This window comes from Annulohypoxylon truncatum (genome assembly GCF_022578515.1).
Source record: "Annulohypoxylon truncatum strain CBS 140777 unplaced genomic scaffold F4807scaffold_28, whole genome shotgun sequence".
In the NCBI taxonomy this organism is placed as follows: domain Eukaryota; kingdom Fungi; phylum Ascomycota; class Sordariomycetes; order Xylariales; family Hypoxylaceae; genus Annulohypoxylon; species Annulohypoxylon truncatum.
The window spans coordinates 222,450-246,545 of NW_025953814.1; the positions used below are offsets into that span (position 1 = coordinate 222,450).

Sequence of the window (24,096 nt, forward strand, 5' to 3'; positions counted from 1 at the left end):
GTTTCATTACTATACGTAGGTGGTTGATGGCGGACTAGGAGTACCTAGCTGTCAGTCTCTCAAACCTCACAAGCATCTGGTTAGATGTATTAAATGGCATAAACCAAAAATAGAGGCGGATTTACCTAGCGTTATTATTTAGTCTCTCCGTAGTTAAGCAGTTATCCTATTCAATCACCGCCTCTTTTCCTTGACGAATAGCGGTGAGAAGTTTTCGAGTAAAGGGGTAAAAAAAGGATGTGTTAATAGTGTTGTCTCAGTAATCGCGGTAGGTTGGAATGTGATGACTGCGATTTCGTACGATATCTGTGGTATGGAAAGCAGGTAGTCCGTAAATACTGTTAAAGTCCCTTATCGTTTCTGTGCAGCTAAAGCAGCGAGCTCGAAAAGGTCGTTTATCAAGCACCGGGCAGATGCATCGAATAACTCAGCTTTTAACAATACCCTATTAGTCTTAGTCAACTTAAAGATGCTGATTCGTGCAGTTGACGACTCTTAAAACTCGCACCCGCTACTTTATCCTGTCGACCTAGCGGTATAAAAGGGGCAAATGCTTAGCGTCAGGGGTCAGGTCAAATTGGTGTTCAGATCACCAGAGACTCAGCCAACATGAAGAAGACCTATTCGTAGCTGGTGTTAAGGACGTATGAACGAAGAGCCTAGCCTGTATGTATATCGTGATGCTTGGAGGAAGGCTTAGAACTCAACAGAAACTTGGCCGCATCCATCGCATTGTGAGACCCAGGTGGTAGATAGTTACCCCTATTCTATTCTTCCTAGGAAGACATGTAAGTAAGGATAGTAGGATCGATATCGCACAAGGTATGTGAAAAGTAACACTTACATAGACAATACCGTTATGAACGAAGAGGTAATCCAGGTGGATCATCGAGAGCGCAGCCCAAGTAGATCTCCAGAGCTGTACCAACGATACGCTTCCCAAATTCGTCGTCGATCATAGTTTGCTATCACCTCCAGAAATAGCGGCATTCACCCCTTTCGATGAGTGATTGAGTTATGGGACCGCCAATTTGAGTCAGATAACTGTCAGCGGTGGTTTACCGTGGTTATCAGCTTCATTGCAACCTGAATAGGATGCTAGGAGCACATGTGGCTTGACGCGAATGATTGGAATTCTGAGGGGCCAGCATCAGTTCATATAGGTAGACCGAAGGGCTTGGATAGATCATCTCCACCCTATTGGTTATGGTAGACCTAAGAGCTTCTTGTTCTCATTCGTAACCTAATCTCAACACTCGTTTACTCCAAAGCTATATGGTAGGTATTCTTCAAGGTAACTGAGTTGATGTCGGGTACATTCATTGCGTACGCCATGTTTGAGCAGTATGCGCGTATGTTGCTTAAGTCGTTTTGAAGAGGAAGCCGATGACTGTAGAGTCATATTGACCCGATGGTTTTGCCGCTGCAGGGCCAATACGAGTCTGGCCGTCAACAGACCTCATTGGCATGAGATGCGACTCTCGTAACAGAGATACCTTAACATGCTCCCTCTCCTAGATTGTCTAGAGCAGAATGTCCACTCTCGTTGTCCGGTATGGCTCCACCGCCATCTTCAATTGCGACATAACCGTAAGCCCTACCCAGGTCATGTATCTCACGGAACTGCGTCCTCACATCAATGGTTGCTCCTTGTCGTTCACTTCATCTTTCCTGGCTCCATAAATCTTCGCACGAAGAAGAATGAACTTCCCTGCAAGCCCCTTAATCGAGCAGTATAGATGTAGACGTAAGATCTAAAATTCACCACCGAAGGGCTATTGCCGTTTGATGCTCATAGCCAATCTTAACCGCACACCCTTAACCTTGTATCTCTTATTCCCCACAACATACAGAGATGCGAGATACATCGCGAGATACCGCAGCACCCATTCAGGCTGAGACCTGATTATGACGTTTAAAAGACGACTAAAGGTTAGCCAGATTCCAATAGAGTTGGCCCTGGCAAGATCTAGAGGGCGCACGCTCTTGAAGATTCGAAGATGAATTCGAGGATTACTGATGAGATATAAAATGTACTGGTTAATGTATTAAGATCCCGAATAGTAATGAATGTTCAATTGGGAAAAGACGGGAAAAGGTTCTCATCTAAAGATAAGATTTACGCTTAAGATGGATTAGATCGTGGATGACATAAGCAGCTTACAGGTACCTAATTTCCAGCGAGAATGCCCCTTAAAAGCCCACTGTGACCTTTTCCCCCTTTTTGGAGAAAAATCCTAAACCCAGTATCTAAAGTAAAATAACTCGGTATTAAGTTTCCCCAGATGCCTACATCCATTCATGCTCAAGAAAAAAGAGTTCGGATGACCTCCCGAAGCTCGATCCTATCCGGGCAATCCCCCATAACCCATCTTCCCCAGTCCCCGCATCTCAACACCCTGACCCGCCCCGCCCTTTCCCCCCCTAACCCTTCCCCACGGCCCGCGCTTACCATCCATAGCCCCGTTCCATGAACCTCCAGCTACACCACAGCGCCTCCCACCTACCTACCTAGGTAGCAATCGCCCCGGGGTCGCCCCGGGCTGGCGGAGGCACCAACGGAGGAGGCTAACCCCATAAACGCAGACCTTCTCGGCGCTCATCCCCAAAACCGACCTAACTCCCCCCAAAATTCTCCAAAATCCAATACCTTAACTAACCCCCTTTAGAAAAAGTTCAGGCGATGCCTAATACTGCAGTCTCCTCGGCCTTGAAGCTTGCTTTTCTCTAGCCCTTTTCTACCCCAGTTACTCCAGTTGGGGACTTAGGCCGTTGCACTAGCGGTTCGTCTTACCGCTACCCCCAAGGTTAGCAATTTCGGTATGTAACCATGAATCCATGCATGTATGGATTTCCGATTTCGTGCCTGAAAGAGCTTTTCCTTGGGCCGTCGCTGCTGCTTCTGGGTTGGGTATTCACCGTGATCACCCCCCCGAACCCCCATCCGCGTCCGCGTCATCGGATGAGAACGTGCCGTACCCATTCCACTACCTAGTCACCGGACCGACTCGAGATCTTAATTATGATATATGACCGCCCGCTAAGCAGGGCTTTCCCCATAATCTCGTCTGCATGGCAGAGAAAAGGCGATACGCGAAAGAAAAAGTTGCGAAAAGTTGGCGGTGTTATGGGACTAGGGTGATTCGCTAAGTGAAGATTATCAAGATAATCAGGATCAGGGAAACCGAGGTCTATGAGCCCCCTTAGAGTCCTTGGAGTAAACCGGGGGTTTCTAGCAAGCAAATTTTACCGGGAACCCTCACGACGCCGCTTCGATAGTCACTTTCAAAATCCTCTTAACCATCATAAACTGAGTAGGTAAATATGTAAATTTTTCACACTTCAACACACATCTAACAACGCTATGCTAACCTACCTACCTACCTACCAACCTAGGTACCGGTAGTCCTTTAAATGCCAGAAGCATACCTAAATAATATGTATATACATACTCCATGCGCGCCAACATTTTCCTTTTCCCAGCTATAGATACAAGTTCCCCAAGTTTCTCTCCCCTCGCCGTAGCATCCGAAAATCGCACACGTGCAAACCTGGTAGGTTGTAGCCTTTCGTAAATAACCATGACCGCATCAAGACGTCGTCAAAAACACTACAAGCCGCCCCCGCCGGTCCGAAAGGCAGTGTCATGAAGCCCATCACATCACATCACATCGTGTCGTGTCGCGTCGTGTCGTAGTACAAAATCACTCCCGCCACCCCTTTAAGTTTTAAGTCCCGTATCGTATGCCTTAACATGTACCATAGATACCTAAGTAGCCAAGCACGTAAACCCCCCACCCTCACCTCGCTTCACCCCTGCGCCCCAGCCAAGAAAAAATCAATCTCCTTCCCCTGGCCGATCGCATGCTCGCTCTCGGCAAGCTGCTCCAGCAAGCTGAGGAACGGATCCTTCTCCTCGCCGGCGCCGCTCGTCGTCGTCGTCGTCGACGTGCTTCCCGCGCCGGGGCTCGGCGCGTGGTCGCCTTCCCCGCTTCCGTTCGCGCCGGTACCGCCGTGCCACGGCGTCGGCGACGAGAACGTGTTCGTCGGCACCGTGCCGAACATCGGGTCGTAGGCGCTCGCCACCCCGACCCCGACCCCGACCCCGAGGCTGCTCTCGTTGTCGCCGCTCGGGCTGGGCGTCGCGTAGTGGTACGACGGGGAGAAGGGCGCGGCCGCGTTGATCGTCTGCATCTGTTGCTGGGCTTGGGCTTGGGCCTGGTGGTGGTCCGACACCGAGTCGAAACCCGCTGCCGCCGCCGCCGCGGCAGCGGCGGCGTTTGCTTGGTCGTCCATCGACTCGCGTTTACGTTGGACCATTTGGGCCGCGTTGGTGCCGTGCGAGGGAAGCGCGTTAGAGGCCTGGAGCATCGACGACGAAGGGCTCTGGACGGCCGAGAAGGAGAAGTGGCGAGGATGGGCGGTGGGCGTGGGGAGGCCGGAAGATAGGGGGCCGTTGTGCGTTGTATTCACCGGCGTCAGGCTCCTCATCTCCGAGCGTCTCCGGCCAGCGATCTTCCTCTTGAAGCTAGACCGGCCCGAGTCCGCGTGGACGCGGGGCGCGTACAAGTCGTGTCCGGTGTACGCATCTGAGGCAAATTCGACGACGGCATCTAACAATCCCAAGTTCGCAGCATCAAACGTAAATGGGCAGCCCCCCGGCCTGCTGATATTCGAGTAACGGTCGAAGAAATCCTCCCCGAGATTGAAAGCCAGAGAGTACCGCATCGAGTTGTTTGCGAGGCCCTTGACTAATTCGGCGTGGGCGTTGTAGATATTTTGCAAGGTATCGCGTTGAGGCAGAACGCTAGCCCACGTATAGCTGAGTTCGCCGAGCTGGTGCAGTTCTCGGGATAAAAACTCAGACGAAGATGAAAGCACACTCATATTTTCTCCTCCTCCGCTCTTACTATAATGTGCTCCGTGAATATGGACTGTACCTGCAGTACAAATACAATATCCGACAAAAGCAGGCCATTCGATAGAGGCCATCTGTTTGCCGAGTTCGACCAGCTCGGCAATCGCATTTGCGTGTAAGAAGCATATGTTGGTCGCCTCTATTTGCCAAGATTGGTGTTGGCTGGTTCCAGCGAGTTCTGCCAGGTTAATGGGTAGGAAGGGCCTATATATGAGACAGTGAATCAAATGGTAGACAAGTTTGCTAAGGACAAGGACCGTCGAGTCTGGTTGTCCAAATAAGGTATCTACGCTCGAGAAAACATCGTCAGTTCCAGAAGCCCAAATGTCGAGGTCCTGTCGAATCTTAGATAGCTCGGAGAGAGCATGCCAAGGGAAATGTGAGTCGCCCTTGACACCGCCGGCAGCTAGATATTTGTTCGTTGTTCCCAGGATCCGGCTGATATCTATGAGCATACCACTACTTCCCTGTGATTTCCTCCCACTTCCTTGTATGTGTTGGAGGTTCGATCCATTTTGGAAAAAATCACCTTCAACCGGTAAAGCGGATGGGCCAGGGGACCAGCATGGTAGGCGCAGGAGTATTGTTCTGTCGCTGATGATACATGGACGCTTGGATCCACAAGCCATGAATCTATCGAGTACGTAACAGGTCCAAAATAGCCGTCTTCTTACTTCACGTTCAACTACCGTAACACGTGCCTGTCGATCAACCTCTCGATGTAACTCGAGGGCCATGGCCATGCCAATGGCGGTGGCTAGATTAGAGAGTTAGTCTGTGGCGCTTTGAGATATCCATAGATTTGAATCGATAGCTATCTTGTAACATACTCAGGAGCATATAGGCCTTCTTCCCCTTGCCGGCTGCGGTAAACGCGGTGACAAGGAGAAGGAGTGCCTGGAGTGCATCAATTGATGGCTCATCCGTATCAATCTCATTCCTAGATCGCAAAGCATACTCCTCGCTTAATTTAACCGCAGATTGGTACCCGGTGGGATAACTTGCGTATCTGCGATAATTTTAGCAACTTGCACATGCGAATCGTGAGATACAAACAAACCTCGCAGCCACAGCGTAGATGGCGTGTATGAGATAACTGGGTAATTGGTTAAGCTGTAAACGTTGTCGTATTGACGATTCATCAAGAATGTGATAAGGTTTTGCGTGAAACCGATTGAAGTAAGTATCAATAAATGCATCTATCTGGATGCTAGGGGTGGAGGGCTCGTTGCTAAATGTAGGAGAGTATATTGCAGACTCTGCGGCTATCTCCGTTGTCCGGACATTGTCGAGAGCTGGTCGTTTCGATTTTGGCTCTGAGGCTTGCTCAGCAATCGCAGACCCAACATCAGAGAGCGTTTCCTCTATGGTAATCTGTGGTTGTCCTGTGGTTGGTGAGGCATCTGACTGTCTGCGATCTTTGAGCTGAGCTTCTAGACCATCTACCCTCTTTAGCAAGGCTTCTAACACATCTGTCTTCGGCCCTCGTTTCTTTGGTACTGCATCTGTATGTCATCAAGGTGATTAGCCCTGCCGTCTCAATCTTCCCCGAAGGACTCCCTTCGCAAATAGAAATATGTCGATCACATACCATATACGCAAGGACACTGGAAGACTTGACAAGCTTCACAGGACGGACGTAATCGATTGCACTTTATCTACATCGGGAAGGTCATCTGTTAGATTCATTCAAAGATAACAACCCGGGTATTGAGATTGGCGCCGCTAGCTTGGGAAGAGCCTTACTTTCCGCTTCCGACATGACTTGCAATTCATTGCTTCTCGTGGCTCGTTGCCCATGCGGCGACTTGGTAATCGCTCAATGCCGATTTGGGGCCGCGACATAATGATAGGCTGAATCCCGGGGAGAGGTGCAACACTCATCGTGACCGATTCACCGTCGTGATAGTTGCGGTGAATGGTTCTGGGCGGAACAGACCCTGGATATTCCTCGTCTCGTTCAAAGATCTCTGGAAGACAAAAACCGAAAGTGTCGTGGTCAACCCGAACATGCCCAATCGCTCTTTTCACTATTTCCTAATCTTTTCTCTCTACTGGAATAGAGATTTCTTGTGGATTACCAATGGAGCTCTCATCATTCCTCGTTGCTGAACGCGTAGCCGGCAGCTCAGGTCAAGTTTGCGAGGTGGAACGACGAATGGCGTTACATGTGTAGGGTCAGTGTTGCTGCATATCGTATTGTACGGAGACCTAGTGCAGGTACTAACACGCGCCCAATGATACAGCTATATTTCTAGAAATTGGAGACATTGAGAGACATGGCGGAGTAGGGCTAATAAAAGAAAGGCATCAACGGTTTAGGGCCGCGCAATGCAGGGAATTTTGTGGTCTGTAGGTAGTTCAGATGGGAAAAAGATGGGGCGTCGTTCATGCGGAGAGATGCTGGGATATAGCTGGGATATAGGAGTGATGTAAGGAGATGGTCTTCTAAAAAGTTGGGGTTTAGGGCGTGTTAACCCTGCTGAACATCCTGGGCAGATGCTAGGAAGACTGGAAGACAAGGAGAGAGTCTCCGCAAGAGACCTGCTTCTAGCGCGGTCCTGCTCATCATCCACTCGGCTCGTGTCTACCCTTGTCTGCCACTGTCTTCCCTTGTCAGTGCGGGACCTGACGGGGCAACTGGGGAAAGTTGCAGGGGAGCCGAGAGGGTAACAGGAGCAAGGATGTGTATTGGTTAACGAATTCGAATTCGGACCATGTAGTCGGAAAGCCACCAGAATGGGGGTCTGAATGGGGTACTTGCAGAACTCCCAGAACTCGCAGAGGTTAGTCCCGGCTTATGCCGTAACGCCTATTCTTAAGCTTAATCGTAAATGCCACTGGATGCCACTCAGCTCAAGCCTTGGATCACACGTAGTAGCGGAGGAACGAACCGACTATGGTAGTAGAAGAGTTGGAGGTGATGATTATAGGGGAAGAAAAAGGAACACCAGGGGGGTACTCCAACTCTTCATGAAATAAACCACGTGCTGGGTCCCACGATGGACGGGACCTTTAGTTGCGCACCAATGGCCTTAATCCATCCTCAACCCATTCTCACTAACGATTCCACCCCGGCATTCTAAGCCGTAGAAGCGCCGACTCTACCGCCTTTAGAGGATTTCTTCTAGAGGTATTAAGCGTCATCACGAGCTGTCAAGGTTGGGTAGCTTGTCCATCCCCAGATCTGTGTTATGCGATAGAGCATTTCTAGCTTGCCTGGAGTTCCATCGGCATGTCACATTGGTAAATCTTTTTCGGCCGGTTGTCTAGAATAGGCGTCCCTAAGCGTCCTGTGGCTTGAATCACCCGGAATGACGCTCATTCAGGCGCATGTCGGTTTTCTGGCGAATTTCGATTCCCCTTCGGAGCTGTCCAAAACTACCTAGGTAGGTATGCCTCGGAACGTCGAGAAAAGTACAGTCTCACTTACCGGCTTGGCGTATGCCATACTATCAGGCTTGAAAACTTGTGTATTCTAGACTGATCTCAAAAGACCTGAAATGTCTTCAGCCAAGTTGCGCGGTTGCAGGGCCCCCAGCCTATATGCGACCGAGATCATGGCCGCCCGCGGCGGCGGCGGAACCGTACTTTGAAAACATTGGTCTCGTCCGATATATGAAGTCGGGATTAGTAGCCTGAGACCAGGCCACGCACGCCCTACAAGGTGCTCGGACGATGTGTGAAGGCGATCCCTCGTATCTTAATTCTCAGCAAGTGTCCACAGCGAGACTTGTATTATATGTCCGCACAGGTTTTCTTACGCTTATTAGGAGCGTAACTCCCTATTCTAAGAGCCCGCGGTTGTGAATTTATTTCCGACCCCTTAAAGTGCTAATTCACCACATCTCTGCCTCGGACACTACCAATGCCAAGGAAATTGTCATCGACAGAACCAGCTCACACACAGGTAGTCAACGTGCTGAAAATATATTTCAATCTTGTGTCAGTATTCGCAAAATCTTAAGCATGCATCTCGTCGCTATTAGTATAGTAAATTCTCATCCTAGCAATGAAAGTCTCAGGGACAGGCAAATCCGCGAAATATAAAGAAGTCGCTAAAAAAAGCGAGCCAACCTGGCTACGCCGTGACGAGAGCATCTACTGGGTATCAACGGGCTAAGGTTAGTGAAGTCGTTCGGTTTAATTTGTTAGTTCCGCGGAAAGCCCAGTATCTTCGTCATCCAGAATTGGGTAGGCCTAACCGGGGATTTTCCTTTCATGACATAAATTCGAAGTATCATCCCAGAGGCAACGGCGGCGTTTGAGGTGGTGAGACGTCAACTATTTTTATGTGGCTCATAAACCATCATGATCTGCAGACATTTCATTGGCTTATGTGATATCAACGTCCTATTCAAGACGGATACCGACAGAATGGAAGAAGCAGTGCTAGCCGGCGGGGCCTTGTGTTCGTGCATCCACATATTAACTCTTGGAACAGTTCAACAGCATGGGAATACCCGAGCAGATGGCGGCGGGTCGAGATATTACAGATCCCTTTGGTGTTGCGATGCTCTGCCGTCGACAAATTGGAGGATCGATCCAATTAGTTTCCTTTTCTGAACCGACCTACCTATGCACGGGGCTGTCGAGGGCGTCTCGTACGATACAGTAGCGCGGTGATCGACAGACGGATTTAACAGCAATAGCGATATCGAAGAATATGTAAATCTCGGCCGTGACAAGCACGTGTGGTACCAGATAGATATCGTGTCTCATTTCGATCTTTGGAACCCATCTCGGAAGAAGATGCGGGTGTGTATTCCGGCAGACCTAAGCAGGGAAAAGAGGATGCCGTACACAGCCGGGTTAATGTTCGCCGCTAAAAGACCCGAAACCCCCCTCCATCTCGTTCTAGACACCTAGGTATGTAAGTAACAGTAATTTTCATATTTATGTGAATGCCAAGCTAAGTATTGTCTGAGCAGAGTTGAGTCCCTGGCGCGACAAGATTATTTGTGATGCGGCTCCCTGCCCGGGGTATGCAACTTTCAGTCCTCGGCCGTGTCCACCTAGGATGGTGACAGATCCGGACAACAGGATAACCCTGGACCCGTCCTGTTAGTCTCAGCTTGCAATGTTGACATGTTACACCTGCGGCATAGTAGAAGACGATAGAACTTTAGATCTGATAGGCTTATAGATCGTCATGGACTCGGGCTTGGGACGAATACTGCAGAACTCCGCGATGAAGCTCTCCACTTTGCCTCGACGTGGGCAACCTTTTCCTGCGGTTGGCGGCATGTGGCTTCGTCTCGTAAAATATTCGCCAGAATATGCTTAAGTATAATATAAATTCCAGGCTCCACCGTGATTGTTTATGACATGCAGATAATGTTAATAAGAGATAGCCTGTCAAAATATCACATGAACCTTCCACAGCGTCTTCGAGGCCATTTCATCAGGTTATAGACCGACTCAGGTACCCGTGGTTTATATTGAACATACCTGATAATCATATCAGCTTGTGCATATCAGCCCAGTTAAGCATCCACGACATACCTCTCTTGGTCGCCAGATAAGCTCCGTAGAAGGTAGCTTCTATCATTCAATAGGTACCTAAGAAGCCTCCAACCTCTACATCGTTGGAGTTGACTTCTCACTTCGGAAGCCACCCGGGAATTGTCCCGGCTTATAGCACAAGGTCACATCAACGACAATCACCTCCCAAACTTAAACAAAACTCCGAGCCGCTCGACCTTGATCGCGCTATGTTATGACCTCAACATGCGCATGCAGTCTAATGCTCAAGCTCTGCCTGTTAACTCCGATGAAACGAGTTGTGTAGCACACTGGATCATTGACGGGGGCTGCAAGAGCTTAACGGCGTTGCTCAGTACGTGTAGTCGCATATATGCCTCTAGGCAGTACCTAATAGATAGATGCGCGGAGTCCCGAATCATTCAACTAGCCTCTCCAGTAGGCCTCTAAGTTCTGGGCGGACATAGCGTTAGATTAAGAGGTAAGCGAACGCGATACTGATCAAATGCTAAATATATTCTCAGCTAGACCGTCCAAACCAAAAGAATCGTCTAATCATGCCATAGATGATTCCATATGTCTAAATCTCAATACTATGGCACAGGTCAAAATCCGGCTACTTTACTCGGGGGTATATGTGTCTCCTTTAAAACATTCCTTGACCACTTGCAAGCCGTACGAAGCTATACGGCACATTTTGACCGACGAGCAACCTGAATGTCTGAACAGTTGTGAAAGCCGTCGTGTCTGCTACACCGTACGTAGCAAAGCCGCTTTGCTCAGCGATCAAGCTCGGATCACCTTTCCTCGGTCCGTCGGCAAGGTTCAGGAAAACCTTACGGATCTGCGTCGACGAGCCCCTTGAGCCTCCGAATGCGCGCACAAGCATGCCGACAATGTTAGACTTCTCAGGCCCCAGCGCAGAGATGATCACGAACGGATTGGCCTTGTCGTGAACCATTCTTGCCCGTTGAAGGCCCTCTAGGTTATTAAAAGGTTGAACCTCGAAGCCACGAGCTAGATCAGGAGGCGTCTTAAAGCCAACGGTGTATACTTTGCCAATACGAAGCGCCTTTAGCGCGTACATAGTCGACGCTGCGTCGTCGGCGTTGGTAGCTAAGACGAGTGCTGCACGGTCGGCGTATGCCGATGGAGCAAGGTCGCGTGTCAGCGTGCTAACAATGCCACGCCAGTTTGCATTGTCAAAAATGAGCGAGGAATTTAGCGGCAGCCCGTTAGCATTGTTGCCAAAGGTGTCACCGTTTCGGCTAGAACTAGATGGGGTCGCAGGAGGTGCGGAAGGCGGTGGGGTTGACGGACCAGACTGGACAATAATGGTATCAATCATACCAATCGTGCGGGCTGCTTCGGTAATCGACAGACCTGATCCGCTGTTGAGGCTCGCAAAGAAAGAACTGTTATTCATGAGGCTTGTTAGGGATACAGGTGGGCTTAGATAAGCGCCACCAAACGATTTCTGGTTGCATAAAGCTTCTATGAAACTTGAATCTTTTGACTGTCTCTCGACAACGGCAAATTGGTGAGGCAAACCAAGTTCGTTGAAACATTTTTCATAGAAAGGGGCATACGGTGTCGCGATGCGGGAAAACGGACTGCTGATTCCATAAATATTCTTCTTGGGAAGCTGGCCAAGCGTTGACAAAGCTGCGTTAATTTCAGCAGCGCTCAGCTGACCAGGTGCGGCAATGATCGGGAGAAGAGGGTGAGTAATGGGTGTGAAGACTTTGTTTAAAGTCCTCGAGAACTGTCCAGTTTCTCCCATATTGACCGCGGATAAAGGGGGCGAGCCCGGGTACTCGGCTCGGATTTTAGAACGAAAATATTCCAATTCGAAATTCTCGTTGGGATCATTGATTATTGATATCATTTTTACAATGTCAGCATATTTTCGAGATTCAAGAAATATGGACTCCGCTTGAGTTGAAGGCCACTTGAAGGTGCCGGAAAAATCGTGGAAAGCGGACATGATGCGACTACTTCCGCGTTTCTCGTAAAGCTTCCGACGGATATGCTCCGGAAGCCAAAGCTCGACATCAATATATTCAACGCCCCACTGAATAGAACGGAAAAGATATTCGTAGTACAGATCGGGATTGTCCATGGGAAACCGGCCGTTTTCTCTTGTACACCTTGTAGTGAAAATAATAGGCAGCTCGGTTCTCTGGCGCAACAACATGACTTGTTCGCCGACGTAGCTTAAACTAGGTATCGCAGCACAACCACCATCTTTCAGGGGCTCCTTCAGGAGGTCGACGCGTAGTTCTACAGCGTCAGAGCCAACTGTGAGAATATCAAGGTTTGGAAGAGCAGCACGAACGTCGGGAAATGTAGTCGAGATGAAGTAGGTACGTGGTTTTGACATGAGTGAATCATGGTGATTGATCTGGCCGAGTGTGAATGATATGAATCGGGCCAAATCTCGACGAGAGAAGGACGTTCCGGGATATAAGTATTCGTAGTCGCATTGCGTAGAAATATATCTATCCGGAGGCATTCCGAGATTGACGCTATGAGCATTAATCGCAACCACGGCATCTCGATTTCGTGTGGAAACGTCGATTTTGGCGCTTTCCAGCGACATCCCAAGCACCAAATCTTGCTCAAGAGAAGTTATGCCTTGGAAACTATCTGCCATTCGGTAGGGTTTCCCCAAGACGTCGGCAAAAACTGATACGATACTCTCTTGTCCGGGACCATAGATAATAACGACCGTTCGAGTATCGCCCTTTTGCAGCCCACTAGTATCGCTTGTCCCATTCATGGCTGACGGTCGCGATGCTCGATCTGCATCTGGTTCGGCGGGTGGGATTATTGAGCCATTATTGCCAAGTGACCGAGCTGGCCCAGGGGCCCGATGAAGCTGTTGGACTGTCGCCATAACGCCCTAATAGACGACGACCAAGCTTTTATATGATGAAGACCCTGGACCAGTATTTTTGAGGCCTAATACTATATGGGAACTGTTTTAAATGATAGGTTCTTCATTTGCAATACGTGCCTCGGGCTTGCGTTTGGTCATACAACGAAATATAACGACGGCGGCGCATCGGTGGAATATGATTCAGACGGGTTCATTCGTATTTATAGAGTGGTTTGTGGTCGATCAAGTCAGGCGATCGTAGGTAGTTATCGTGGAAGACATCTCGAGGTCTGGGCTAGTGGATTTATACAAGGTAGCTTCTAGCACCTGGTATTAAATAACTGAGGCTTGATGATAAAGTCGCAAGTTGGAGACAAAGCTGCGCGTGCGACGACTAGCAACCGGGTCAAAATAGCCTCGGGAAAAATTACTCGGTGATCTAAAGTAATTCTTCCGGCCACTTAAATGCAAGTATCTCCAGCTGCAGTTCAGCGCGGGATCAATCGAGGCGAGAGCCTCATGGCCAGAAATAAACGAGAAAGATAAGAAATGAGCGAAGGTGACTGTAGATGGATCCATTCACTTAGGGTGGCCCTAGATTACTAGTGTTTAGGCGCTAGACGATAGGTACCCTGGTACAATATTTGGCCGAAATAAAGGCTAAGAGTGGCCGGATTGGCTAAGACAAATTCTGGGGGCCCCACGATTTAGCACCCGTTCTCCAGCGCTCGAAGATTTACCCCGATGCCCTTGTCCTAGTAGGGTTAGTGATTTGCTTATTTCTCCGCGAAGTAGGAGGAGAGGAAACGCGGAAGGCTCGATCTCATCAGGGAAGTCTTTGATAACAAGCAGACAAGCAACTGCGAGTCCCGTATATTGTGGGACTTCCTCTCGTTCGGGATACACTTCCAAGTTTAAATGCAGTCTAAGCTCATCCCGACCTTGGTAGACTTCAAATCATAACACCCCATTTGCCAATCACCTATTATAATTATAGATATCTCATCTCATCTTGAGATCTTGTCCCTTTTTCTCTATGAACATACCTGCCTACATGTGGGCTCATGAATGATTAGCATTCATTATCAAAGTGACACATCAAGCAGCTTCTTGTTATTCATTTGCTAATAAATTTATCACAAAAGTTCAAGGAATAAAACAAAACGAATCAACCCAAAACAAACGAAGCATGCCTAGCACCCCAGCAATTAACGTCTGATCAGCAGGGCTTAGTGGCATCACCAACATTCAAAGACCACCCACAATACGACCTCGGTAGTAGATGCTCCTTTAGTAGAAGCACGCTACATTTATCGATACTCCATATGCTCTAGTGGCAGCACAGATACTTATGTAGTTTTCTATATTGGAAAAACATTTATCATGGTCGAGCATACAGGAGAGCTACTTCTTCATGAGCACGCTCTAAGATAATTACCTACCTAGCTACTACCATCCATCAGGTGTCATCCGTTTCAAGAAGACATATTACTGGCGACATGACGCTGAAGTGGGCTTTCCTAATCTGCAACTTGCTGCAATTCAACCTAGCGCGATCGAGCGCTGTCGATCACTCGCTGCAGAACCGAGTAGACTCCTTTCAGAATCCCGTGATCTATGAAGATTTCGCTGATAATGACGTCTCAGTTAGCCCCGATAGCCTATACTATTACTCTACTTCAAATATGCACTACAGCCCGAGTGCCCCTATTTTGAGATCAGGAGATATTGTTAATTGGGAACTTATCGGCCACTCTGTGCCTACTCTCGATTTCGGGGAACAGTACAACTTGACAAACGACCATACACACCGTGGAGGTACATGGGGCCTTTACCATGCGTTTTCGCAAGACTACTAGGCTTTGGTATTGGATTGGATGTGTTGACTTCTAGTACACCTACATTTATACGGCTGAGGACGTCGCCGGACCGTGGACTAAGTCCGCCGTGCTTCCCGGAGGAACATGCTACTATGACTGTGGTCTTCTAATAGATGATGACGACGCGATGTACGTAGTTTACGGCTCCACTGACGTATCTGTAGCCCAACTATCCGAAGATGGACTCAGTCAGGCGCAGACATGTCTTCAGTGCTTCAGACGTAGAGAAAGACGGAATAGAGGGGAACCGAATGTACAAGAAAGATGGGTTCTACTACATCCTTGATGATCATTTGGGCGATATCACATATATCTGGAAGTCTGATAGCCCCTGGGGTCCATACGAGAGTAAGGTCCTAGTCGATAATGTCAAGTCCCCACTTGCAAATGGGGGAGCGCCTCACCAGGGGGGCCTTATCCAAGCCTCATCTGGCGACTGGTACTATATGCCTTTCACATGGGCATACCCCAACGGCTGTATACCCGTTTTGGCTCCTATCAAGTGGGAAGATGACGGATTCCCTTCTTTCGTCCCAGACGGAGCTGGCGGATAGGGCTCCTCTTATCCAGCACCACTTCCACTGAAACCTGCACAGGACTGGACTCGCACCGATACCTTTGAAGATGCTTCTCTAGGACCTGACTGAGAATGGAATCACAACCCCGATGAAACCAAGTATCAAATTGGCAACGGCAGTGTGACCCTATCAACTGCGACCATAACGAACGACTTCTATGCGGCACGCAACACACTAACCCATCGAGTCCACGACGAGTTTGCTGCATTCCGCGATCGCTCCGCTTATATTGGTATTCATCGCGATGGGAATAAGTACACTATATCCGTCGTCCACAGCCCCACACAAGAAGAATTGACATGGAATATGACGAGTAATGGAACTATAGTTACTACACAAACGAAAATCCTCCCAGATAAGACTATATGGCTTCGAGCGTCGTTGGATGCGCGTGCGAGCGGTACTTATGCTGCCAATTTTTCTTACAGCACTAACGGGCAGAACTTTACTCAACTAGGAAAGACGTATACTATGTATATTGGCTGGTCCTATTTTATGGGTTACCGGTTTGGAATCTTCAATTATGCTACGAAAAGTCTTGGTGGTTCGGTCCGAGCCCTTTCCTTTACGAGCGCCTGATGCTGCTTAAGAAGCGGGCGTTACCCCCTATCTTCCCATTCGCAATAGTAAAGTGCATATATGCATCGGGATGACAATATTTTAAGCGCCCAAGTAAACAAAATCATACTCAGAATAAGTCCCACTATCTATGTTTAGAGGTGTACTGAAATTTCATGAACTCATGAATATCGTTGGTACCTACGCAGGCCTTTATCAGAGAGTGATGTGACCGGGATTAGGTGGTACCTCGCCAACATCCCATGCCGCCGGGTCAGCGCTAAGTTCGAACTCCAATAAGCTATCCTGCCCATCAGGTCGAACTATGTCTTCATGGCCAATCCAGCTCTTGTTCCATGATCGACCATTAATCTTAAGACTTTGTACGTACGATCCCTTATCCAACCCCGTCGCCTTTATCCTCAAAACCGGGCCGTCGTCCCCGAGCTTCATAGTGATATCTTCGAATCGTGGGGCAAGGACTAAGTACACCGGCTGGGTTACCACAGGGTACAGGCCGATCATATTCCAGACCAACCAACTACTCATGGCCCCAGCGTCATCGTTGCCTGGGATTCCCGAGCGCCCGGTGTTGTAGTACTGGTCGACAACTTCGCGTGATCTCTGAACAGACTTATGCTGCCGCTTCGGGAAGTAGTTGTACAGGAACGGCGTCATAAAGCTTGGCTCATTTCCGGGGTTAAATATCGTCGTACCGATGCTGTTTCCCCCTTGATCTGATCCTGTAAGGCCCGGGATAAACATGGTGTCTAGCCTTGCCTCGGCTTTTTCTGGGCCTCCCATAAGAGAGATCAACGATTCCATGTCAAATGGTATTGTCCAACTATACTCCCAACTATTGAACTATTAATAAATAAATTTTAGGATAAGTGTAAAGTAGGGTACTTACGGGACACCCTCATAGCTGATACTGCTCCATTCGCATGCGCCGCATGAAAGTGGATCGTAGTCTTGGTAGCTACCGTTCGGATACATCGGGGCGAGGAAACCGGTAAAGTTCAGTGATGTTACGTCCGCAGCCCACGTCTTCTGCCAGCCCCTATTTCTCAAATCAGAACACCTTCTTGCAGGATGTAGAAAAGCAGTAGATCGCTCACGCAGAACGGTTGAGATACTTCACCGTGTCTTCAGGCGCTTCTCCCTTGGCGACTTGAGATAACGAGAAGTCATTCAACGAGTATTCGACCGTCTTGCTAAGGCACCGACCTTTTGAAGGCGTCACGTAACCATATTGTTTCCAATCATCGAGCGCACTGCGTCCTTCTTTCGTACTCCCAGTCGGATCCTCGAAATCGAAATTGTTGTATGGTTGAAGTTCCGCATTAGTCTTCATTGCTGCGTAGCCGTCCGTCCAATTGATGCCCCCCTGAAGCCCCTTTACATACGCGTCGGCGAGCACGTTATCCGAATTGGAACCACCTTGCACCCTTCCGTTGAAGTTATGACTTCTCCCATCCGGCATGAACCTTTCAAATCTCCATATATCAATCAAAGCTCTGACGATACCTATTTGGGTTTTGGGTTGAATGAGGGTTAGAAGGGGGTGAAGGCATCTGAATGTATCCCAGATAGTGTAGAAATCATCATAATAAGGCTCGTCGGACTCCCAGTACGGGTTCTCCCCTGTCCTGTTTGAAGGGAGCAGGTGAGCATGGTACATCGCGGTGTAGAACATCTCGAGCTGGGTTTCATTCGCAGTTGTAACATCAATTTTTGAGAGTACTTCCGAGTTCCACTGGTTTTGGGCGGCATCCCGCACAGCTTCTAGGTTCCAAAGTGGGATTTCCTCGAGGAATTGACACGCTTTGTCCGTCGAAACCCAAGATATCCCAACCTTGGATTTGACAGTTGTGACGTTCGACGGAAACTCGAACAAAGCACCAATTCGGTCTGCGTATTGATATCCTACGGTTCCGCCCTCGATTTGGGTTTGATTAGTGAAAGTCGGCCTGGCGTCAGTTGCGTTTGGCCAGTATGGGTCTGTTGCTTTGCCCGAGAATAGCTGGACATGCGATGGGGTGGAGTCGAATTGAGCGCAGAAGTATACTCGAAAGTCACCGCCCCAAGCCCAACCCTCTCGATAAACACCGTAGCCTGAGTACCAGGTACCATCGTCGCTACGTTCAAGCTTCCCATTGCTATACCACTGTTCTTTCTTTCCAGTGCTCGGGAGGAAATGGCTTAGGTCAACAAGGACGAAGCGTCCGTCTGCGTCCTTAGGATAAGTATATCTCATGATTCCAGCATGCATGCTAGCGCTCATCTCGGCAGTTACGCCGCTCTGAAGTTGAGTTTTGTAGTACCCGACGTTAGCTACATCTTCGCCAACTCTCGGTTGCATGTAAGTCAGATTGTCTAGAACATTGACACCTTCAAGAGTGGTGAGAGGCATCTGCGGTATGAGACCATATGTCGGTGCACCTCCCGTTCCACTCTCATGCAGCATCGTGATTCCGGTTACGTTGCCATCTGGGGTATATCCAGCATTTGCAGAAACTAGCACCGTCAGTGTTTGCAGGAAATGAACGGATACCAACTTAAAGACGTAGTAGAGTTGCAATTGACAACCACCCTTGTACTCTATCACCTCCTTCTCTAAGTATCGTGGTCGAAGGTGAACTTACACGAGACATTCCACCTGTTGTACTAATCAGAAAGGTCTCCTTCAAGTATTACAGGAGAAGGGCTGTAGATATCAGGATACGAACCGAGTAGTATCAATCCCAACCTTGACCGCGCCGAACGGAAGAGTAGCCCCGGGAAAGACATTGCCAGCATTATAAGCTGTACCCTTAACTGGGCCTTCGGTACCAATGAAGAGATTTACATATTCTGTCAAGTCTTTGGTTGTGTTGGTCGCGGTAGCCCTTACGGCCAGCATCAAAGTGCTGATCGCAAGACTCCAGAGCAGCTTCATCGCTCCAAATTACAATCTCGAAAGTTCCACTAGCAAATGCCCATAGAAACAATCGGCGGGGAACATATTGTTACTGTGAGGCTCGTCGAAGATCTACGTTCTTTTAATATAAACCCCAATCTTGATCTGTTCTCCAACCAGGATACCCCATACGACTCCATAATATCTCCGTTCTACCCCGAATTTCTTTTTTCTCCAAGGTGCTCGATGGCGTTCGCTAAGCCGCTTCTGGTTTTCTTCACCGCTGAAAATCCTGAACTCGCCATAATTCTTGCCCGACGTTACGGCAGCTGACGAAATCATGGAATCTTATAGTTGTGAAGCTAGAGTTACGAAGAATAGGATTGGGGATTGCGGGGGTTGTTCTTCATCTCGTTCCACACCGTCGGAACCCAACTCCCGGCAAACATCGCCGAAATATCCGCAGTCAGCTGATAGTCTATAACAATTCGATTGATACCTTTTTAGGTCATGCTAGAGTAGGTATGTACCTAGACTTTCCTCCTGATATCTTTTATTTTTTTTTTCTCGTGTGATGTAACCCGTATATATGACCCGGCTTTCCGAGCCAAACTGCGCATGATATAACACACCCCTCCAGACCCAAATGCATTCCTCTTCCCGCCTGCCCTTCCGCTCGGTATCAATTCTCTCGATGAGAATTTGAAATCGTTGAGCGATGTGGCTGGTTCTGTGGCGTTCGTTTTCCCCATCCGAAAAAGCCACACAAATTTATTTCCTGAAAACTTGGAAGCCTCCCGATCCCACCCCTCTCGGGCTGGCCGTTGTTAATGTCCTCCACAGGGACCAGCCACCGAGGATCAAGAAAGCGCCCCAATGACCCCAGGCCTTCTTCCTATTTTTCTCCCCTCCGTTGAACCAGATGACGAGACCGTCTCCCAGGCCCGCGAGCGCCATAATCGCCGTGAATGCCGTGACAGCGTCGTCGTGCTTCAGCCATTTTAGAACTCCTAGGGATAGGCCGTATGTGACTTCGCGAATGCCTTTTAGGTGTATCAACGGGGACGCGCGACCCTCTTCGGCGCTGCTGGATCGTCTTTCACCACGTTCGCCGCGCTCGCGTTTTTCGCCCCGTTCCCGCTTCGACCGGGGTGCTGGTTCCAGCGGCAAGCCGAATCGGCCGTACTCTTGTGTGGGGCGGACGAAGCAATTCACGCCAAGGAGTATGCTGCCCGCGCCAATGAAGTAGGCCGGTATAGGCGGTGCTGCTCGGAAGTTAAAGTTGTTGTAGAAACCCATATTGTTGCAGGATTTTTTATTTTTATTCGATTCTCGAGGAGAGAGGTTCTTTTTCTTCAATAAAAAAAATCTGGTAAAATTTTAGAGGAGGGTCGTTTGGGCCTTCTTAAAGGTTCCCGTTATGCTCGAATATGGAGCTACAATGGGGCGGTCAGCTACGTGGCGGAGTCCAACGTGTCGATCGAGGAGGCGAGATATCCACCAGGGCCCATCATACGTGCATCTTCCGGGTTCCAGCTAATTCCGATCCCTATGACCGGCATATTTAGTGTGAACGCCACGGTTGGGATCACGGCCGATTCTGCCATGCCTAACGTGCACGATAGCCTCAAAATTAGTACCGCATAGAACTAGGGCCAATCAGAACTCGAGATAAGTATGATATATCTCCTTTGATTGGTAAACTTCCTTGCTAATGATTTCGTATCCTTGTTTGAGGCTTTCTCGCACATTAGGGTGTAAGTTGGTTTCAGCCCAATCCTCCCATTTTTATCATTAACAACTCAATCCCTAGGTGGTAGAGGATAGAGTCATAAGCATCGCGATGCGTTCAAACGTGTTACGTCCAGGTGTGCGGTCATAGAGTTCAGTTAGGCAAGCCTTATTGAATTATGTCTTATGTCCATAGTACATTATTAATAGGAGATGTATACTATGTGGAAGTTTTAACCGCTAGGACGAATTCCTGGGAAATGGTCCAGGGCTAACATAGGAATTACAATATGGACAAGTAAAAGTAGATATGCCGAGGCATTCTTCCCTGACATAGAAAGGTCAGTCTTAATATATAAAAATCCCTATACGATTATCCTATTGAACTATCACAAAAAATTCCCTTATTACACGCATAGTCGAGGTCTCGTACAGTGGCTTCGTGTACAGAAAGTATGCTTGACTGTTCAAACGAGAAACATCACTACAAGAAAACTACCTATACATTCTCCAAGTCAAGCCTTACCAAAGTTCTACCAAGCAGTGGACGAAATCAGTTGACACCGCATACCAATGGCTCCGATTTCTTCATCTCGATCCCAACATGTTTGTCTGGAGCAGCTTTGAGATTCCTGGATTTAAGTTCCCATCAGCAAAGATTATATCAAGGATATAACAACAGAACTTCTAAGAAGCCATGTGCGTTTGTCTCACTAAAATAGTTCTTAAACTTTTCTATGGTCTGAATCAGGGGTAAAGCCCCTTTTTAGATCTCACTGTCGAAAATGTGCTCCAAGGGGGTTCTTATGAATAAGGCTAGGTAGGTAACGTTCAAGATTCCCCTTTGCCTTGATAGCCTGCTACATGTGAAGGCACCATAGACTGCTTAAGAGTTGGGTACCTACCCACATAGACGATCCATTGAATAAATTGGGTTCCATTTAGCATATCGATCTAGGAAATCTTCCAGAAAAGAATTTTGTATAGTGCGTGTGTAAAACAAACCAGATGTGCGAGCTCGCATAAACCGATACAAACAAAAAGACGAAATAGTGAAATGTTCCCCAATATTTTGAAAATACGAAGCTATTGCTTCGTATTTTTCTTCCTTTGTATGTGAAACTCGAGAGTTTCGAAATGGTGTGGTGTACGTAACCTTAGGCATAGCCTCACTTATAGAACGAAGTAATTCATATTGAACCGCACTAACCTATTACTTAGCAGAGACCACCTCCGAGACAGGCACTCGTGTAGGTGAGTGAATTGTTTCAACTAGTCGCGAAAATATATCCCATTCATATGGGACATGAAAACCGACTTTTGACATAAAATACCCCTCAAACCGGCCCGGCGCGTTACTTCCCTTGCAGTCGGTAACGGTTCGCGAGACAGAACAGAGCAACGCGTAGTAATATCTTGAAATGTATTGATCATCGAAGTATTGGTATTGGTTTAAGTGGAACTACTGTCTTATATCAACCAAAGGGATATATATTCATAGCTTTACACTCATCTAATCAGAGTCAGACAATAGGTTGATAGATATGCAGGGAGTGATAATTTGACAATCTCAATCTTCTTCTACCTTCTCATTCTATGTATTTTGCGGAAGATAGGTAGCCAGGTTGCTCTAACACTGCGATACGCTTTGAGGATGCGCATTCTTATGAGACTCTTAAATTATGTAGTAAGGCGAATGTGGTTCCATAGTGGAAAACCCACGTGTGGAATGTGGATAAGAATAGTCTGTGCGGTCCATATGTATGTCGACCGATGAGACGATCGGTAAAAACATATGTAGAAACAATTTATCTCCACCAAGCTACACACTTAGGTAGTAGATATGTACTGCGTAGAGCTTCGCTTAAGCCAGCAGAGTGCGGATAAACGGCAAAACCGCATAATATTATGGGAATCTGTTTCGATATGACATTGCCATTTTGACAATCATCCAATTTGTAGGAGGCCTGGGACACAAACTACGAGGATATCTCGCCGAGCTGTCTGGGTAGCTGCGACGAAGCCAAGAGTTTATATCCTAGTCGCAGATCTTCTAACGGATAAGCACGTAAGCCTCGTTATCTTTTTACTTCCCAATCGAACAAATATGGGTGGGGTCGCGATGAATCTGGGGTTAGGTCCGCGACGGCGTTTCAGCGTGGAAACATAAAACTTGTGCAGTCGTAATCAACTCAGCAGTAACATTGTTTCTCAAATGTGTGTGTGGATTGAAGTTTGTGTCAAATCATGAGCTGAGACGGGGAATACGCTATCCAAATGGAGAGGGCGACGTACTTACCGTCCTGATGCGATTAGTCAAATACTTCGTATTTGCTGTTTGTCGAATATAAGACCCGGCGCAGAGTTCTTGGCTCACACCACGGGGGCTCGGTTTCAGATGAACGCTATTGGGGATGGCGAGTTTCACCTGCTTCAAGATCTCACTTCCCCCTTAGTCCTCTTTGCCAAGATGTCTCTGAAGCCGGTCGAGATAATAGATATGGTCGAACGTATAAATAAAAGAAGCTGAAGCGATCAGTTACCATTCATATGTAGATCCTTAATTGCGTCAATCTCTTCGGCGATCCGCAAACCACTTTCATTCACAACAATACTTATTATTCCTGCCCGCAAGTCACTCTCTCCACCAAGAACCATCTTTAAGCAGTTTGGAATCAACACACATCGCCATCGTCATGAAGTTCTCGGCATTTCCCAACGTCACCTTGATTCTAGTCATGTGCGCATCTCTCGTAGCCGCGATACCAACGGCGCTACCGACCGACCTCGAGGGGCATCCGATAAGAGGTCGACCGATAAGAGCAATGAAGAGTTTGAGAAGCAGCGGTTGCTCTATGGCAAAAATTCAGGACTGCGTCAACGATACGGGACTCGAAAGCACATTATGTTTTGCGCAAGTATGCTCAGGTGCACAGAAGAAAATGAGGGTGGTTAAGCGGCAAGATCAATGTACCGAAGAAAACCTCCTCCAATGCACTGTGACGGAATGGCGAGAGGCTGAAGTGTGTTTCCAGGAGTTATGCCTATAGGGTTACCTCGGATATTATGCGGATTCAAGAGAAGAACTAAGAGATATTTCGAATCGAGTTCCCGCCATCCCGAATGTGGCCATCCTCACTAGGTACCTAGTACGAGACGACGAAAGA

The 24,096-nt window shown here is 48.2% G+C and overlaps 5 protein-coding genes across 5 annotated transcripts; 1 reads left to right on the forward strand and 4 right to left on the reverse strand.

The window, feature by feature from the left end:
* Window positions 1-3,696: 3,696 nt before the first annotated feature.
* F4807DRAFT_184513 (uncharacterized protein) lies at window positions 3,697-7,235 on the reverse strand. Its single transcript, XM_047993607.1, has 5 exons — window positions 6,665-7,235; window positions 6,510-6,576; window positions 5,979-6,423; window positions 5,749-5,927; window positions 3,697-5,675 (listed from the first exon to the last, which is right to left on the reverse strand). Exons 1-5 carry the CDS (start codon window positions 6,800-6,802, stop codon window positions 3,811-3,813), a joined length of 2,694 nt encoding a protein of 897 aa, XP_047851839.1. The 5' UTR covers window positions 6,803-7,235; the 3' UTR covers window positions 3,697-3,810.
* A 3,113-nt stretch (window positions 7,236-10,348) lies between these two features.
* Window positions 10,349-13,979, reverse strand: F4807DRAFT_435347 (aldolase). The gene is made up of 2 exons (XM_047998880.1): window positions 10,533-13,979; window positions 10,349-10,476 (listed from the first exon to the last, which is right to left on the reverse strand). The coding sequence occupies exon 1, from the start codon at window positions 13,299-13,301 to the stop codon at window positions 11,049-11,051; it is 2,253 nt and encodes a 750-aa protein (XP_047851840.1). The 5' UTR covers window positions 13,302-13,979; the 3' UTR covers window positions 10,349-10,476; window positions 10,533-11,048.
* Window positions 13,980-14,782: 803 nt separating this feature from the next.
* F4807DRAFT_469369 (glycoside hydrolase family 43 protein) lies at window positions 14,783-16,839 on the forward strand (the record flags this gene model as incomplete). The annotated part of the gene is made up of 5 exons (XM_048002705.1): window positions 14,783-15,040; window positions 15,102-15,164; window positions 15,201-15,366; window positions 15,428-15,693; window positions 15,841-16,839. The coding sequence occupies 5 exons, from the start codon at window positions 14,783-14,785 to the stop codon at window positions 16,318-16,320; spliced, it is 1,233 nt and encodes a 410-aa protein (XP_047851841.1). The 3' UTR covers window positions 16,321-16,839.
* On the reverse strand, window positions 16,418-19,603 carry F4807DRAFT_184675 (glycoside hydrolase family 92 protein). Its single transcript, XM_047993609.1, has 5 exons — window positions 19,029-19,603; window positions 18,945-18,958; window positions 17,418-18,816; window positions 17,210-17,359; window positions 16,418-17,155 (listed from the first exon to the last, which is right to left on the reverse strand). The coding sequence occupies exons 1-5, from the start codon at window positions 19,235-19,237 to the stop codon at window positions 16,516-16,518; spliced, it is 2,412 nt and encodes an 803-aa protein (XP_047851842.1). The 5' UTR covers window positions 19,238-19,603; the 3' UTR covers window positions 16,418-16,515.
* F4807DRAFT_184623 (uncharacterized protein) lies at window positions 19,604-20,966 on the reverse strand. The gene is made up of 2 exons (XM_047993608.1): window positions 20,925-20,966; window positions 19,604-20,873 (listed from the first exon to the last, which is right to left on the reverse strand). The coding sequence occupies exon 2, from the start codon at window positions 20,495-20,497 to the stop codon at window positions 19,970-19,972; it is 528 nt and encodes a 175-aa protein (XP_047851843.1). The 5' UTR covers window positions 20,498-20,873; window positions 20,925-20,966; the 3' UTR covers window positions 19,604-19,969.
* Between the last annotated feature and the right edge of the window lie 3,130 nt (window positions 20,967-24,096).

Coding starts and splice junctions, on each gene's coding strand:
- F4807DRAFT_184513 (XM_047993607.1), bottom strand. CDS start 6,802: ATGAGTGTTGCACCTCTCCCCGGGATTCAGCCTATCATTATGTCGCGG. Junction 6,424..6,509: donor CCAGTGTCCTTGCGTATATG/GTATGTGATCGA, acceptor GATGACATACAG/ATGCAGTACCAAAGAAACGA. Junction 5,676..5,748: donor GAAGGCCTATATGCTCCTGA/GTATGTTACAAG, acceptor TCTCTAATCTAG/CCACCGCCATTGGCATGGCC.
- F4807DRAFT_435347 (XM_047998880.1), bottom strand. CDS start 13,301: ATGGCGACAGTCCAACAGCTTCATCGGGCCCCTGGGCCAGCTCGGTCA.
- F4807DRAFT_184675 (XM_047993609.1), bottom strand. CDS start 19,237: ATGAAGCTGCTCTGGAGTCTTGCGATCAGCACTTTGATGCTGGCCGTA. Junction 17,360..17,417: donor AAGTATCTCAACCGTTCTGC/GTGAGCGATCTA, acceptor TTTGAGAAATAG/GGGCTGGCAGAAGACGTGGG. Junction 17,156..17,209: donor ATCAGCTATGAGGGTGTCCC/GTAAGTACCCTA, acceptor ATAGTTCAATAG/TTGGGAGTATAGTTGGACAA.
- F4807DRAFT_184623 (XM_047993608.1), bottom strand. CDS start 20,497: ATGGGTTTCTACAACAACTTTAACTTCCGAGCAGCACCGCCTATACCG.